Source organism: Eptatretus burgeri, chromosome 3, assembly GCF_056783735.1.
Source record: "Eptatretus burgeri isolate ZD-2024b chromosome 3, Ebu_testis_v1, whole genome shotgun sequence".
Lineage (NCBI taxonomy): Eukaryota > Metazoa > Chordata > Myxini > Myxiniformes > Myxinidae > Eptatretus > Eptatretus burgeri.
The window spans coordinates 93,633,991-93,649,370 of NC_140963.1; the positions used below are offsets into that span (position 1 = coordinate 93,633,991).

Consider the following 15,380-nt stretch of genomic DNA (forward strand, 5'->3'; position numbering starts at 1 on the left):
AAAACAATCAAGAAAAGGCAGAAAATAACAGATTCTAAACTTTAGTACTTATTCCCCTTCTACAATGTTATCTTCATCAGCTACACACAGGACATGGCCCCAGCAGAATCATACTGCGAAAGCGTTGAGAGAAGAAAAAAAGATAGAGGTAGGGCAAGGGGTTGGTTCGGCCTTTGACTCACCGCGGCACACGTCCATCGACGTGTGCCAATCCCGAAGCAAATGAGGAATAAGGAGTAAGGAAAGCAGAAGGATGTAGATGCAAGTGAGACAATGTGGGTGATGTATGCTTCGAGGAAAATGTGAGGTGCATATGTAAAGCCTTGCCCGGAATGGTCAAGAGGCAAGTCACCGACAGCTCTTTACAATTGTGATGCTCTTCATGAGTCGAGGTAGAGGAATATGGGTTCTTAGAGGATAGGAAGAGACAGATAGTGTATGTCAGTGGTGGAGCTATCTTCCTGTGCTAGGAACCTCCCGGCTCGTTCGCTCTCGTGCCTCTGTCTCGTGCTTGATCAAACGTCGTGCGTATCTCTCAGTGCCGCCTGGTGCAGCTCGTCCTGGCCTCAGTGCATATTCCAACAGTAGTCTCTCCTCCCTCTGCACGAACAGGCAGGCAGGTTATCTCAGGGTCCCCAGCACGTTTCAACAGCAGCGAACGGTCTGGCGTTCCGTCTTTTGAAGCAGCTTGAATGGGGCGGAGATTTGGGGGATCGGAGTTCATGGGAGGTGGAGTTCCCCGGGAGCAAAGGTCATGCTATGAGGAGAGAGAGACCACTAACCTGCCTGTGCTATGAGGACAACAGCCTCATCCAATCATATCCTCATTGGTGCGCTCTCCAGCCAACGCCTCCTTTTGCTGTCAATCATTCCTGAGTTGAAGTCCTCCTCCCGAGTCAACACCACCTCTTCCTCAATGGGTTTTCCCGCCGAGCGGTTTTTTTCCCACCCAGCGTGTTTGAAAACAGGAACCTTGTTCTCTCCTTTGCCGTCTGAATCGTGGTTGTCTTTGGTACTGTATTTTAGAATGTGGTTGTGTGTGATGCTGTACAAGAGGGTTAATAAAATGAAGAAAAGGAATTTACGAATAGTGGTTTGTGCCTGGTATATATATGAAGAATGTTAAATGGTAATTTGGGAAACAGAGAGAACCAAATTGTACTGTGTGGTCATGAAATGGCAACCACCTTATATGAGCCATGAATAAAAGAGAATTTAAAGGAGGAATACCTGAAGAACAGGAAGAGTATAAAGGAGGAGGAAGAATACCTACTATAGCCCACACAACGTATATACCCCGTTTTTCCTTCGGCAATGGGTGGGGGGCTCTCCGGACACTGACGATATATACTGGGAACTCCTACATGTCATGGATGTTCGTTCACTCGGGGATCGGTTTCATAACCGTCACAATATGTACACACACACACACACACACACACACACACATTGGTATGCCTTGTCTGGCTTGTCTTGGACGATTTTAAGTAGCTCATTAACTCTTGTGAGAACTTTAGAATGTCCCTTCACGCACAGAAACTTTCCCCAGAATGAAGTCTCCTGACATAACTTGCTCAAACCCTCCAAAATATTGACATTTGTATTTATATTTCAGCTGTCACATTTGCAAAAAAATTTTCACCTTATTTTTTCTTTCTTTCTCGATTTGACAGCAAAAGGCATTTTCATGAATTATGGAAGCATTGTTGGCGTGTCTTTTTTTTTTTTCTACAATGTTTTTTCATCTTCAAGTATTTTCACATTTGAGAATGTTTATGTCACAAGCTATTTTATAGTAACAATTATAATTCGTCAAGTATGGATTCTTAATTGTCTATAAGATTAAAATACTTTAATCATGGAGTTTTACATCACGCTGAACAATTTAATAAATGGACAATATATTGTATTTTCCCTCTGTATAGGTTAGATTGTTGGAAGATCATTTAAATTGTCCTGTTTGATGTCCTTCCCTTAGTTCGTGATGCTGGGATCACAAGATTAAATCCTTTATCCTATTTGTCCATTATTTTAAAATATCCTTGTAATTAATTTCAAATTACGTTGATGCTTCCCACTGTCCTTGTTGTGCATCTGATTTATGCCCGAGCTCCTCCATGGGCGTTGGATGAATATAATATTATTTGGCCTAGTTCACCCTCTGTTGGCTTCCTCTTCACTGAGCTCTTTCCCTTATTTTTTAAAAGGTTGATTTTTGTTCCATGTTACTATTGTTGCAACAATTCAACTGCTTTTCACCATTTAATGCTCCATTTCCACAAATATTTCATGCTGTTATGAAGAGCTTCTACTGTGACGTAAGCATGCAAAGCCAGAATTATTCAAATTATATCCAAAATATTGCCCTTAATACCTTGGAATACGCCGAGCTTTCATCTGATATATAGTGCATCCACAAGTGGGTATTCGATTTTAGCTTCTTAATTAGGATCACACGATAACGTTCAAAACAAAGACTCCATAATTTATCACCTGTGGCCAAAGTTTCTCTCGATGAGCATCCCTTTACGAAATACTTTGTAAATGCAAACTTCAAACCAGACCAAGACCTCTCGGCATGAGTTGGCCGTGGAAATGAAGCGAAACGTGTTTTCATCATGAGACTTGTTCAACATGATGTACTTCTCCTATATTTGTGTGTTTCAGAGGCACCAGAGCCCTCTACACCTGGCGGCGGAACACTCTCGCCACAACATTGCTGATTTGATTCTCGCGAGTGGTGTCAACCTCAAACTTCTTGACAAGGTAAGAAGGATAAAAACAATGACATTGTTATGATTATCAAATGATGTACAAAGATGTCTATAATTATTGCAGTCAGATTTTCAATCTTCCAAGATGATTTTCGACTTCTTCAACAGTCTTATTCCCTGGGAAAACTATCACTCTGGATATGTTGGGTGATTAACCTCCACATATATTTTTTCGTTCTCTTCACCCAGAGCAACTGGGAATTACTCTTTTCAGAGTGTTGTGAGCCTTCTATTTATTACAAATGCAAATATGGCAGAAATTTGACTTCTGCCTTCCCCCTGTGCTTGCCATATCTGTATTGGTCTGAAGCTACAACCCCACTCCCCATCCACCTTCCCTTCCCTCCATCCTGCTGCATCCTCCTCCGGTTTTACATTCGTAGTATGTTATTTGCAATTGTGAAAGCTGATGCCAAACAGAAAGTGCTGTAGTAATTGTTTCCAATATCAGAGCAGAGTGGATTGTGAATTTTATATATATTTTTAAACCTTTTATGGAAAAATGATATCTTTAATGAACCAGTCTTTAGTTGGGAATTATATTAGTTATAGATGATATCGGTTCAAGTGCAAAAAGTTACTGAGAGAACACGTGCATCCTGGAGTAGAGAGGCAGAGTCAGAGGACTGAGAGAGCAGAGAGAGAGAGAGAGAGAGACAGAGACAGAGACAGAGACAGAGACAGAGACAGAGACAGAGACAGAGACAGAGACAGAGACAGAGACAGAGACAGAGACATAATTTTGTTTTTGAGTATTAACTTATCTTAAAAAACAATAATTTTGAGAGCTTTCGATTCCACAGAATCCAGGAGAGGCTAATAGGATACTGGGGCAACAGCCCATAGCAAAGAGCAGTACTCCATTGAGCTATGGGCAAAGGCCTTGTAAACTGAGAGGAGCTTTGATTTTCCAAGGAAAAACTTGGCTCAACAGAGGACTCCCAGTCTGCAGATGGTTTTGGAGGCCAGCTTTGCTATGTGGTCAGCCCAGAAAAGATCATTACTGTTGGTGAGGCTGAGAAATTCAAGACATTGTACATCTTTCAGTGAATAACCAAGGAAACAGGTGGATTTTTTTTTTTTGATGATCCTTCCAGAGTGAAAGGGTGAGACTGTGAGATTTTCTAGCTCATTTGCTTTTATTATGGATTTGAGGGGGATCCGTCTTTGCCCCTCAGGTCCGAAACCCCCTCAACTGAAACAAGTGTAAAATTTGGCCGGCCTCTAACGAACAGCATATCCACTGGGCGGGATGGGTCAAATATGTCCAGTTTTCCACCCTTAACTTGCACACATACCGGCGATAGAAAGCTGTGCATCCATGCTAAATCTGCACTCCCAAGTTTACCCAGCGATGCTGAAGGGCGTTTTGGTATTAAATAATGATGGCGCCTTACCGCGCTGATTCCCAATCGACCCGTCTATGGGTTTATCATGCCAAATCAATTACAAGCTTGGAGTTTAGCATTCCCCAATGTCCATGGCATCGGTTCACATTAACAAAGGATTAATTTATAACAAATGGGGCAGGGGAGAAGGGAAGAGAGAGCATTACCGCACATGCGGTGAATTAAAGAAATACTAAAATAACCCCACGTGCCCACGAATCCTCGACAGTTTCATTATTAACCTTATTTCATTCACTCGTGGTGACGAGATGGACAGATATATATATATATATATATATATATATATATATATATATATATATATATATATATATATATATTGGACAAAACAGAGAGAGGAGAGCCCAGGAACCTGTACGGTGCGACAAAGTTCTGCAGACGTGTAGTCTCGCTCCCTGCGATTGCTCCCGGTCATCTCGAACAGACTACCTTGTGTGCCGCATCCCAGTACATACTCCCCGCATCACAAACCGCAAAGCCGGCAGAGTACAGGCGAGCAGACAGGAACCACAGGGCCAGTGAACAGATGCTAGGCGCACAGGCAACACTAGCTGAACCAGAAAGAGCATGCAGATTGAGTGAGTGAGAGGGACAATGACCAGCCAGCCTCACTACTGCAGTCTCTTTTATTAGTTCTGGTGGGGTGGGGCAGACCCCCGCGGCACATGCAGATCGAGCGACGCGGACCTCACATACGGATCATGACCTTGTGCTGATTGGCAGGGAGTGAGGGGCTGATGATTTTCCGATCACGCACCGACTTTGCTTCCTGCACCTGATGAGAGTCCCTTATCTGATCACACTGTTATCTGTTCACTTATTGTGCCGTGTGCTTTCTGCACAGTTTGCTTAATGGAAAATTACAAACGGACAGGGATACACAGGGATGTGGCAAAGGGTTTTGAAGAGATAAGATAGGGGCTAAGATATACACATTTTGGGTGGGAAGAAGGGGGGGCTCACTAAAATACTTCCTTCGACACTACCTTGTTAATTACATTAATTACGTCATACTTATGCTCACGTGCACTATGAAATAATTACTGTATTATAAACTAAGCCTATTTATCCCCGAAGCCAGATCCGTAACGATATGTATGTCTTGGCATTGGTATCCCTCATTGACTGGGAAACACCTGATGGATCTGAGTTTCCGTGTAATAATGGTGGAGGTCCACTCACTTCACAGTGCATCAGGGTGCTCACGACAAGTTGTGGACGTTTCTGTGGCTAAGAACCAACCATGTACAGGTTACCACTCCGTCACACGGTGAGGAAGTTTCTGCTGAGCTGTCATCCAAATCAAACCCATAACAATGAGGGAAATTGCAGCAAGAATTTACCCACTCCACTACTAAGCAACTGGTAATGGGAGCAGTAGTGGAGATAAAATTGTAGTTGTAGATGTGGTCATAATTCTCATGTATTCCCTTTGTCATTTTTTTGTAATCCTTGGTCTTCTGACCATGTGAATAACAGCAAGGGAAGAGCTCATTGGATATTGCAGCTCGAGGAAACCACATCAACCTGGTCGACATGATAATTAAAGCGGACCGTTTCTACAAGTGGGAGCAGGTATTTTGTAATTCTGTGCTTTCACACTTGCAAACATAACTTTTGTGTTGGAATCGACAATACATCCATATGTTTTTGCGTTGGCTTTGAATAAACTTGCTCTTCCAATAAGCCTCACTCTTGTAGAGAGAAAAAATAAGGGCAATACCCATCAGCACTCACCTGGATAAGATAACCAGGGAGCCACTGGCAGACATGGATGGCCCACAAACGATGTAATGGAGAAGAAAGTAAATACCTATTTTGGGGGGAAAACGGCAGATTTATTTTTATTTTTCAATGCCGTGAACAAACTCGTATATCACGGGTGTTGAAGGTTGTTGTCAAGTTTCATCAAAATCGTACTTGTACTTTCGGCCAAGAAAGCGGATACCTATTTTGGGGAGAACCCCGTCCTCCCGTAGATCTCTTAAGATGTTGATTCTTTTAATGCCATGAATAAACATTGGTACATCATGGCTGATGAAAGCTGTGGTCAAGTTTCATCGGAATTGTGTGTGTGTGTGTGTGTGTGTGTGTGTGTGTGTGTGTGTGTGTATGTGTGTGTGTGTGTGTGTGTGTGTGTGTGTGTGTGTGTGTGTGTGTGTGTGTGTGTGTGTGTGTGTGTGTGTGTGTGTGTGTGTGTGTGTGTGTGTGGTTTCGGAGAAGAAAGCAAATACCTATCTTTGGGGGCAACTCCCCTGTACATCTCCTTCAACCCCAATTTTTTTTTTTAATGTCGTGAACAAACTTTGGTACATCACGAGTAATGAAGGTTATAAGTCAAGTTTCATAAAAATTGTGTGTTTGTTTTCAGAGAAGAAAGGAAATAATATTTTGGGTGGAACCCCCCCCCCCCTTCCCAACCGCCATATACCACCTTGGACCCCGTTTTTAATGTCGTGAACAAACTTTGGTACATCACAAGTAATGAAGGTTATAGTCAAGTTTCATAAAAATTGTGTGTTTGGTTTCAGAGAAGAAAGGAAATATTTTGGGTGGACCCCCCCCCCCCCCTCCCCAACCGCCGTATACCACCTTGGACCCCGTTTTTAATGTGGTGAACAAACTTTGATACATCACGAGTAATGAAGGTTATAGTCAAGTTTCATAAAAATTGTGTGTTTGGTTTCAGAGAAGAAAGGAAATAATATTTTGGGTGGAACCCCCCCCCCTTCCCAACCGCCATATACCACCTTGGACCCCGTTTTTAATGTCGTGAACAAACTTTGGTACATCACAAGTAATGAAGGTTATAGTCAAGTTTCATAAAAATTGTGTGTTTGGTTTCAGAGAAGAAAGGAAATATTTTGGGTGGAACCCCCCCCCCCTCCCCAACCGCCGTATACCACCTTGGACCCCGTTTTTAATGTGGTGAACAAACTTTGATACATCACGAGTAATGAAGGTTATAGTCAAGTTTCATAAAAATTGTGTGTTTGGTTTCAGAGAAGAAAGGAAATAATATTTTGGATGGAACCCCCCCCCCCCTCCCCAACCGCCGTATACCACCTTGGACCCCGTTTTAATGTCGTGAACAAACTTTGGTACATCACAAGTAATGAAGGTTATAGTCAAGTTTCATAAAAATTGTGTTTGGTTTCAGAGAAGAAAGGAAATAATATTTTCGGTGGAACCCCACCCCCTCCCCAACCGCCGTATACCACCTTGGACCCCGTTTTAATGTCGTGAACAAATTTTGTACATCATGGGTGATGAAAGTTGTGGTCAAGTTTCATCGAAATTATGTGTGTAGTTTCAGAGAAGAAAGCAAATACCTATCTTGGGGGGGTCAAACCTAGATCCACTTTTACCCCCCCCCCTCCATAAATCTCCTTAGACCCTGATGGTTTTTAAATGCCCTGAACAAACCTCGGTACATCACGGGTGATGAAAGTTGTGGTCAAGTTTTATTTTGTCAGATCTGGACCCATTTTGACACCCAGTTTGACCCCCTTACACCCCTATCTTTTATTTTATTTTATTTTTTATTTATTGCCGAGAACAAACTTGAGTTGCCACATATCAAATATCATTTTAGCGAAGTTTGGTCACAATCCCATCAGCAGTTTCTGAAAAGAAGTTGCAAGTGTTTACTGACTGACGGACGGACGGACGGACGACGCGCCATCCCATAAGCTCCCCAGAAGTACGTTCAAGGTGAGCTAACATGAATTGAATGACATGTTTCTTTGTTTTAATAATTTTTAGGAAATGCAAGCGAACTTCTTCTTCTTCTTCTTCTTCTTCTTCTTCTTCTTCCTCTTCATCAACTTCATCTTCTTTTTCTTCTTCATCTTCATCTTCCTCATCTTTTTTTTGTAGGCAGCACATGACTGTGAGTTGCATCATTTGCTGGGGGATGCAGCTCTGCCACTGATGAAATTCCCCCTGCACAAAAGAGCAGGAATTTGGAATTTGGCTCGTACAGGTTGCTGACGATAGCTCGCCTACTCTTAGCAAAGGACACCATAGGATTTTTAACATCCACCAATTAACGCTGGGAGACGAGTCGCCAATTTGAACATCCATCCGAGGGACGGCACCCACATTGATGCTTCACCCTCCCTGCGAAACACTATGGTGACAGTTTATTGCTTGGTCGACATCCAAAGCCAGGCGAGACAGCTCAGAGATGTGAGTGCATACCTCTAAGCTATCCTGCCAGCTGACAAACATTTTGGCAAACATGAATCAAACAATAAATCGAATTGTGTTTAAGGTTATGCACCTGGTTATATGTTCAGTCTGGAATGTCTGTGACTGACGGTATAGCAGAAAATAGTAAATACCGAATATTCAGGATACTGAACAAAAAAAACCCAAGAAGATTTGTACTGTATTGACACTTGCAGGTTTTTTTTAGGTTTTTTTAATATCATTGCCCACTTTAGCACGATGTCCCTTGCAAATATTACACACCCTCAAATTGAGAAAGATTGCCGCACACTGTATGTTCCTTCTTTGTTGTTACGTCGAGCCGCTTTTTCTCTTCAATGCTTTACCTGCAGGGTATTTGGGAGAACAATGTCCTTCCAAATTATGATGTCATAGAGTGACATTGCCATTCGTGCCATGTTACAAATTTTAAGGTTTCTATCCCTGCATTTCAATCACTTGGTTTGTCAAGAGCAAACGCCTGTCGTGCGACCCTCCGGAGTGATCGTCCAGTGCTACCTGCAAACAATGAGCGTTCAATTCATCAATGTCTTCCAAATGTCCAACTAAAGACCAAGTGGTCTTGTTCCACGTTATAACTGGCCATTTTCTTCTTCTCTCATTTGCGGCAGTACATTCAAATATTTTGATCCATCACATCAACTCCCTGTGCTTGATTGGAACGCGTGATGATATGTCGTTTCTTCTTTCCACTTGTAGCCACACTGGCATTGTGGTGTGTTGTGCGCAGCAGGATAACAGCTTTGTTCTTTTATGGCACATAGCTTATCATTGCAACATTGCTTTTGAATCAAAATTCAGACAAGTGAAAAGCTTGACTATTGGTGGCACATATAATATTGTTCGAATGTTCGGTTTGCTTTTGGTATGGTACCAATTGTTGAAGCATTTCTCCTCCATCAAAAGGAACACTTGTGAAAAGATGTCAATTGTCACATTGATTCCTGAGCTCCAAATCATGGTGCACAAGGTCATCTCAACATTGAGACAAAAGGATGATTCCAAGGACCACGTATGGCTCTCCAACGATCTCCAACATCCATCCAACTGAGAGGATCAATGCTGACTTTAAGGGCGCTGAATAGGTCATTACAATAATTAATATTCGTTAATAGATTCACCAATCACCATCACTTGGAATGACCTCACTTCTGGCGTAATATTTGTGTATAAATTTGGGGGTACCTTCGTTTATCACCTGCTCTGTGCATCCTGTTCCTTGAACCACTAAGCAAGGTTTGAACTTTCAACAGCAGCATAGCTACGTCCGTTTGTTTCTCATTCATTCAATTGTGATTGAGTTTTAAACTCCACAGCGAAACAACACAAAAACACCATAAACAAGTGTCCAATTGCTCAAAAAAAAAAATCATAAAAAGAAGAGACAACAAGAATATGTCGCCAATGCCTGTTTGAGGATAACTTTGGAACGGTGTTTCACAACACTGATATCCTTGTTGAAAACAAATAAAGGAACCAGGTTGAACAGTTTATGTTTTGGATCCCACTGATAGGCCGGATATGCATCCGGACCTGAAGCAAAATCTAATTGGCTTGTTCTTGTCACCGACCTAATTCATCCACCAAGTTTTTTTCATAACCTGTCTGCAACATTTTGAGATATTATGTTGACAGACTAAAATGGGTGAAAAACATAACGTCCATTCACCTTCTTCGGTGGCACAGGTAACTTGGGGGTCAAATTGACCTCTATTTTGTTTCTTAATGTTTAAACAGGTCACAAAGGTTATCTGGCTAATCCACAGGAGAATAGTTAAAAAAAAAAAAAAAGCCCCATCATCTGTTACTCTGTTGTCGAGTTTGTATGATTGGTCGATTTGCACTATCATGATTTCACTCATATGGATGGCAGGAAAGGATCCTCACTCCTTTCAGTTTGTTAGCACTGATCAATATTTCATCCATCCCACGTGAGTTGTTGAAATAAAATCATCAAATCATGTTCCGTTATATGTTGCACAATTAAATGTGGGTACTCACTGTCTGTGCGAGCCCGGTTTTGATCCCCCAACGAAGTCGAAGTTGCAGCAAAACTACTGTTATGATTCTTTGCCGGCAGTGGCGCAGCATCCTGGCGAACACCGTCCTTTGGATGAAGATGGAAAGCCAGCTGTCCCATCTACATTTAGGTTCTGGGTGTAAAAGTCCCACGCTGTTTTTCGGAGAAATTAAATAAAGGTGTTGTGTGCCGACACTCTGACCAGATTCCCTGTTTGGAGCAGTGGGATGTGAATATGACACTGGCAAGCTTACTTGTCATTACTTTGAAAGCCTGGTGTTGGCTCAGTGGTTAGGGTGGCGGCTTGGGATCCTAGGGTCCTGAGTTCAAGCTCCGTCGGCCGCTGAATTAATACACCAGGGGGTTGACTCAGCCTGTCATCCTTCCGAGGTCGGCGAAATGAGTACCAGTTCCAGTGTGTGTACTGGTAGAGGGGCACTTCATCAGCGACACAGTCACGCTTCAAGAAATGATAGCTACCCCAGCAGCTCAGCTGCCATACGACCACCACCACCATTACTTTGGGATGCTCAATCCTGAGATCAGTGTCAAGACAAGTGCTTTGATATGACCACCAAGCATGAACACACCAGCACTCAATTTTTCTCGTGTAGTGCTCGCTATCGTGTGCAGAGCCTGTGGCTGCTAGTTGCATAATTTTTTTGGGGGGGGGGGTGGCTATGCTGCCGATGCCGCTGCTGCCCTCGATTACCATTACACTGGTACTCATTTCGCTTACCTCGGAAGGATAGCAGGCTGTCAACCCCACCTGGTGTTATTTCAACAGCCGATAGGGGCTCAAACTCAAGGCCCTAAGATCTTAAGCCAGCCACTTTAACCGTCAAGCCAACACCAGGCTTATAATTGTCCTGCTAAAGAAATACAGCATCAAAGTATGCACGTAAGAAGAGGAAACTGGCCATTTTGCCTGTGTTGCATCCCACACCAGCACTAATGTTCTCACCATTTCACTTGACAAGTAAGCAATTGGTTCACGTCCGTTTGTCCGTCCTATCAGTTTATGATGGAGGAACAACTTATTTAAATCGAATGTTATATTTTGAACTCAAATCGGAACATGACTACGAAAACGAATCTTTCAATTTACAGTACTTTGGCTTTGACTCCGTGCCAATCGCACGTGCGCAGGGAGGAATGAGATAATTTTTCTACTCTGTCTGCCTGCCTGGCAATCAAACAAAATTGAAAATCATTCCAAACAGGAAACTTACTGTTTTTAAGGACGTTATAATGGACACATCTGACAGGCACGAATAGTTAATGTAATGTGTTGGATGCAGTGCCTTCAGAAAGTTTTCATTCCCCTCCACTCTCTGATGTCGGCCTATCACAGCCTGAATTTAAAATGAATTAAATTTAATTTTTTGTCACCGATCCACAAAATACTCCAGAATGACAAAGTGAAAACATGTGTTTGGAAATGTTTACAAATTAATTAGACATGAAAAGCTGAAATGTCTTGCATCAATGAGTGTTCAACTCCTTTGCTATGACATTCCAAATTGAGCTCAGATGCATCCAATTTCCTTTGATCATTCTTGAGATGTCTCGACAACTTGATTGGAGTCCACCTGTTGCCAATTCGATTGATTGGACACGATTTCGAAAGAAACACATCTTTCTATATAAGATCCCACAGTTTACAGTGCATGTCAGAGCAGAAACTCTACCATGAAGTCCAAGCCTTCTCCGACTCTCTGGAAAATCCTCTTCATCTCTTTGCTGATGACTCCACCCTCTGCCGTACCATCTGTCATCTCTCAGACCGGCAAGCAGCAGCTTCTTCGCTCACTGCAGATCTGGGTAAAATCACAAGCTCGTCCAACACATGGAACATGTCTTTCAATCCAGACAAATCTCACACTCTCACGATGTCTCTCCGAAAGGACCGATTGGATTGCGTTTATTGAGTTTATGGTGATGTTGGTGTGGATGTGTTTTTAATAGCTTCTGTTGTTCATTTGGGGGATGTTTAAGAGGATCTCTCTGTGGTGTATTTTTGGTATCGCCTTAATGTGTCGAGGAGCCTGTGGGTGGTTGTACATGTAGTGGCATGGGTGATTAGGGTTGGCACTTGCCATTGCAATGAACTGTGCCCCTCTCATGCCCAAGTGTTCTTTGATTTTTAGCATTTTTACCTCTGTGTGGAGGTGCTCGATGGGTGTTGTTAATGTGCAACCTGTGATGATGTCAAGGGCTTTGTTTTGATGGTCTGTAGGGTGTTAGGATGTGTGTTTGATAGGCTGGATGCCCAAGATGAGCTGGCGTAGTTAATGACTGATCTAATGTGCTGTTTGTATATGAGTAATGTTGTTTCTTTGTGGTGTCTGAAGTCAGTGACTGGGAGTGCCCTAAGTGTGTGCAGCCTGGGTGTGAATGTGTTTTTTTTTATACGCCCAATATATATATGTATATATATATATATATATATATATATATATATATATATATATATATATATATATATATATATATATATATATATATATATATATATATATATATATATATATATATATATATCAGGGTGTATTATTTATGTTTGTGATGATCTGAGAATAATATGGATGTGTTAAAAGTGATGCCGAGTATTTTTGTTTGGTGTGTGTAGGATAGGGATGTCGTTCATTGTGATGTGTGGTGCAGAGCTACTGTATGTTCCTTGGTGTAATTTGTTAAAAGAATGACTGTTGATTTTGAGGGGTCTACTTTCAGTCTGTTGATGGTGAGCCAGGTTTGTAGGGTGCTGAGGAAGGGTTGAAGTTGTGCCGTAGCGGTGTTGATGTTGCTATGAGTGGAGGTAATGGTTATATCGTCCGCATATGAGGATATTTGTATGTTCTCGGATGGCTGTGGAATGTCATGCATGAACAGATTAAAGAGTGTGGGGGAGAGGACCTTCAGAGTTGCTAATAATGGTGGAATCAGTGTTGGAATCTGAGCTCGAAATGCTGTCGGACCCCACTATTCGCAGATTCGCTATTCATGGACCCCACATATTTGCGGGTCATAAATTGTGACGTGCTTCTACATTTGCGTATTTGCGTTTAAAAAAAAAAATTTTTTTTTTTTTTTAACACTTCAAGACTGGTCTCCTATATCCACCTGGGAAATTGTAAATGAGCCAACATCACAGCATGGCATAAAAAGGTGCAAAAATGGATCCCCATAACTACAGCCCAACTAGCTTGCTATAGACTTCCAATCATCAGCAAGGTCATGGAATCCATCATCACAGTTGACATAATATCATTTTTTTTACTCTGACAGCCTCGTCTCTGATCATCAATACAGATTCAGACCTGGTCACTCTTCCGTGGACATGCTGCTTCGACTCATCCCAACAATGGTGAAGGCCCTCATTATCAGATACGAGATCAGGGCCGTGTCTCTGGACATATATCAAACTTTTGATATGGTCTGGCATTCCGCCTTGCTCTCCAAACTCTCTGCCTATGGAATCCAAGGTCAACTCCACTCTTGGATTACTGACTTGCTCCACTCTCATAGGCACATGTGGCTCTCAACGGAACCATTTCATCTCCCCTCCCTGTCAAGGCTGGAGTATCCCAAGTCAGTTGACTCAGCCCCATATTATTCCAAAACTTCATCAATGATCTCACTGACTCTCTAGGAAATCCTCTTTATCTCTTTGCTGATGAGTCCACTCTCTGCCATGACATCTCTCATGCTTCTGACAGACAGGCAGCAGCCTCTTCCCTTTCCTCAAACCATGACAAAATCACAAACTTGGTCAAACACAATTCTGCTTATGTATCCATATTGTCCACCCTTTACATTCTCCCTTACCCTTCATCATTACCTGCATCCCTTGTTTGTCTGTCTCCGTCTGCTTTCTCCCTCCACCCTGCTGTTGGTGTTCCCCTTTATCCTGCTGTATACTTAATGACGTCGTGTGCTGATTTGGTCTGTGTAATCGCTCTTCTATGAGCCTAGACCATGTAAGAACAACAACAAAAAACCGGTGCCCCGACATTTGCGGCATTTTCAGGAATGTATTCCCCACGAGTATTGGGATCCGACAGTACACTGTTTCTCTTTGTAAGCCGGCACCATTTGGATCAAGGTGGATGGTTGTAGGTATGACGTCACTTGCAAAAACCCCCTTCAATAACTCATACAAATAAATAGTACAAAAACAATGCACAAACATGTTAATTAATGGTACAGTTTGGACAAATTTTAAAGTTTAAGTCCCTAACCCTATTTTCCTCATTACCCCCTAAGTTTGCGGATTTGCGGTTCACAGGGATTTTCAATAACGTAACCCCCATGACCGGCAAGGCTCTCCTGTATATTCCTTAACACTGAATGGGGTATCGTTTTCGATGAACTCTAGTTGAAGTAGTAAACTATAGAATGGAAGGTTACTTAAATAATAACTTGCTTGCAACAATGTACACACCCAATATGAACAATATTCTTTGGAGATATATTTGTTGTGAGCAACGTATTTAACGTGACCACCATTTATGCTTTTACTTACTACAAGGTTACAAAAACTAAAAAAGAAACTTGTCATTATTTAATGAACCACCCTGGAGGTCTCACATTCACTTACTAACCAGGTTTGAATCAATTTTCGTGTTTTCAGAATAATCGAGATGCCGATCACGAATCTTGGGATCTACAGACGGTGTCCTTCTGCCAGGAGCGCCGTGCGGAAACCCAACACATGCGCTGGGTCCTGTGGCACCTGGCCACTCAACTCCTCAAGCCTGAGCAATGGAAGGAACTCGCTGTTTATTGGCAGTTTACAGTTGCTCATATTCATGCAATTGAGCAACAGTGGACAGGTAACCAACAATGCTCACTTATACAGTGAGATAGAAAGCAGAATATACTGGAAATGCTCATACTCTTTGCAGAATGAATAACTCGTTTTGCTGGTGAAGGCAAGTG

The 15,380-nt window shown here is 42.2% G+C and overlaps 1 protein-coding gene across 7 annotated transcripts in view; it reads left to right on the top strand.

Annotated features, from left to right (window-relative positions):
• ANKDD1B (ankyrin repeat and death domain containing 1B) overlaps positions 1-15,380 on the top strand; it is a 126,090-nt gene that overhangs the window by 97,983 nt on the left and 12,727 nt on the right. For 6 of the 7 annotated variants that reach the window (XM_085874542.1, XM_085874546.1, XM_085874543.1 and 3 more), the window contains 3 exons: positions 2,668-2,766; positions 5,663-5,758; positions 15,073-15,274. In XM_085874542.1, the coding sequence (XP_085730668.1) occupies positions 2,668-2,766; positions 5,663-5,758; positions 15,073-15,274 (397 nt within the window). The remainder of the gene's footprint in view (positions 1-2,667; positions 2,767-5,662; positions 5,759-15,072; positions 15,275-15,380) is intronic. The other variant, XM_085874545.1, reaches the window with a different exon arrangement.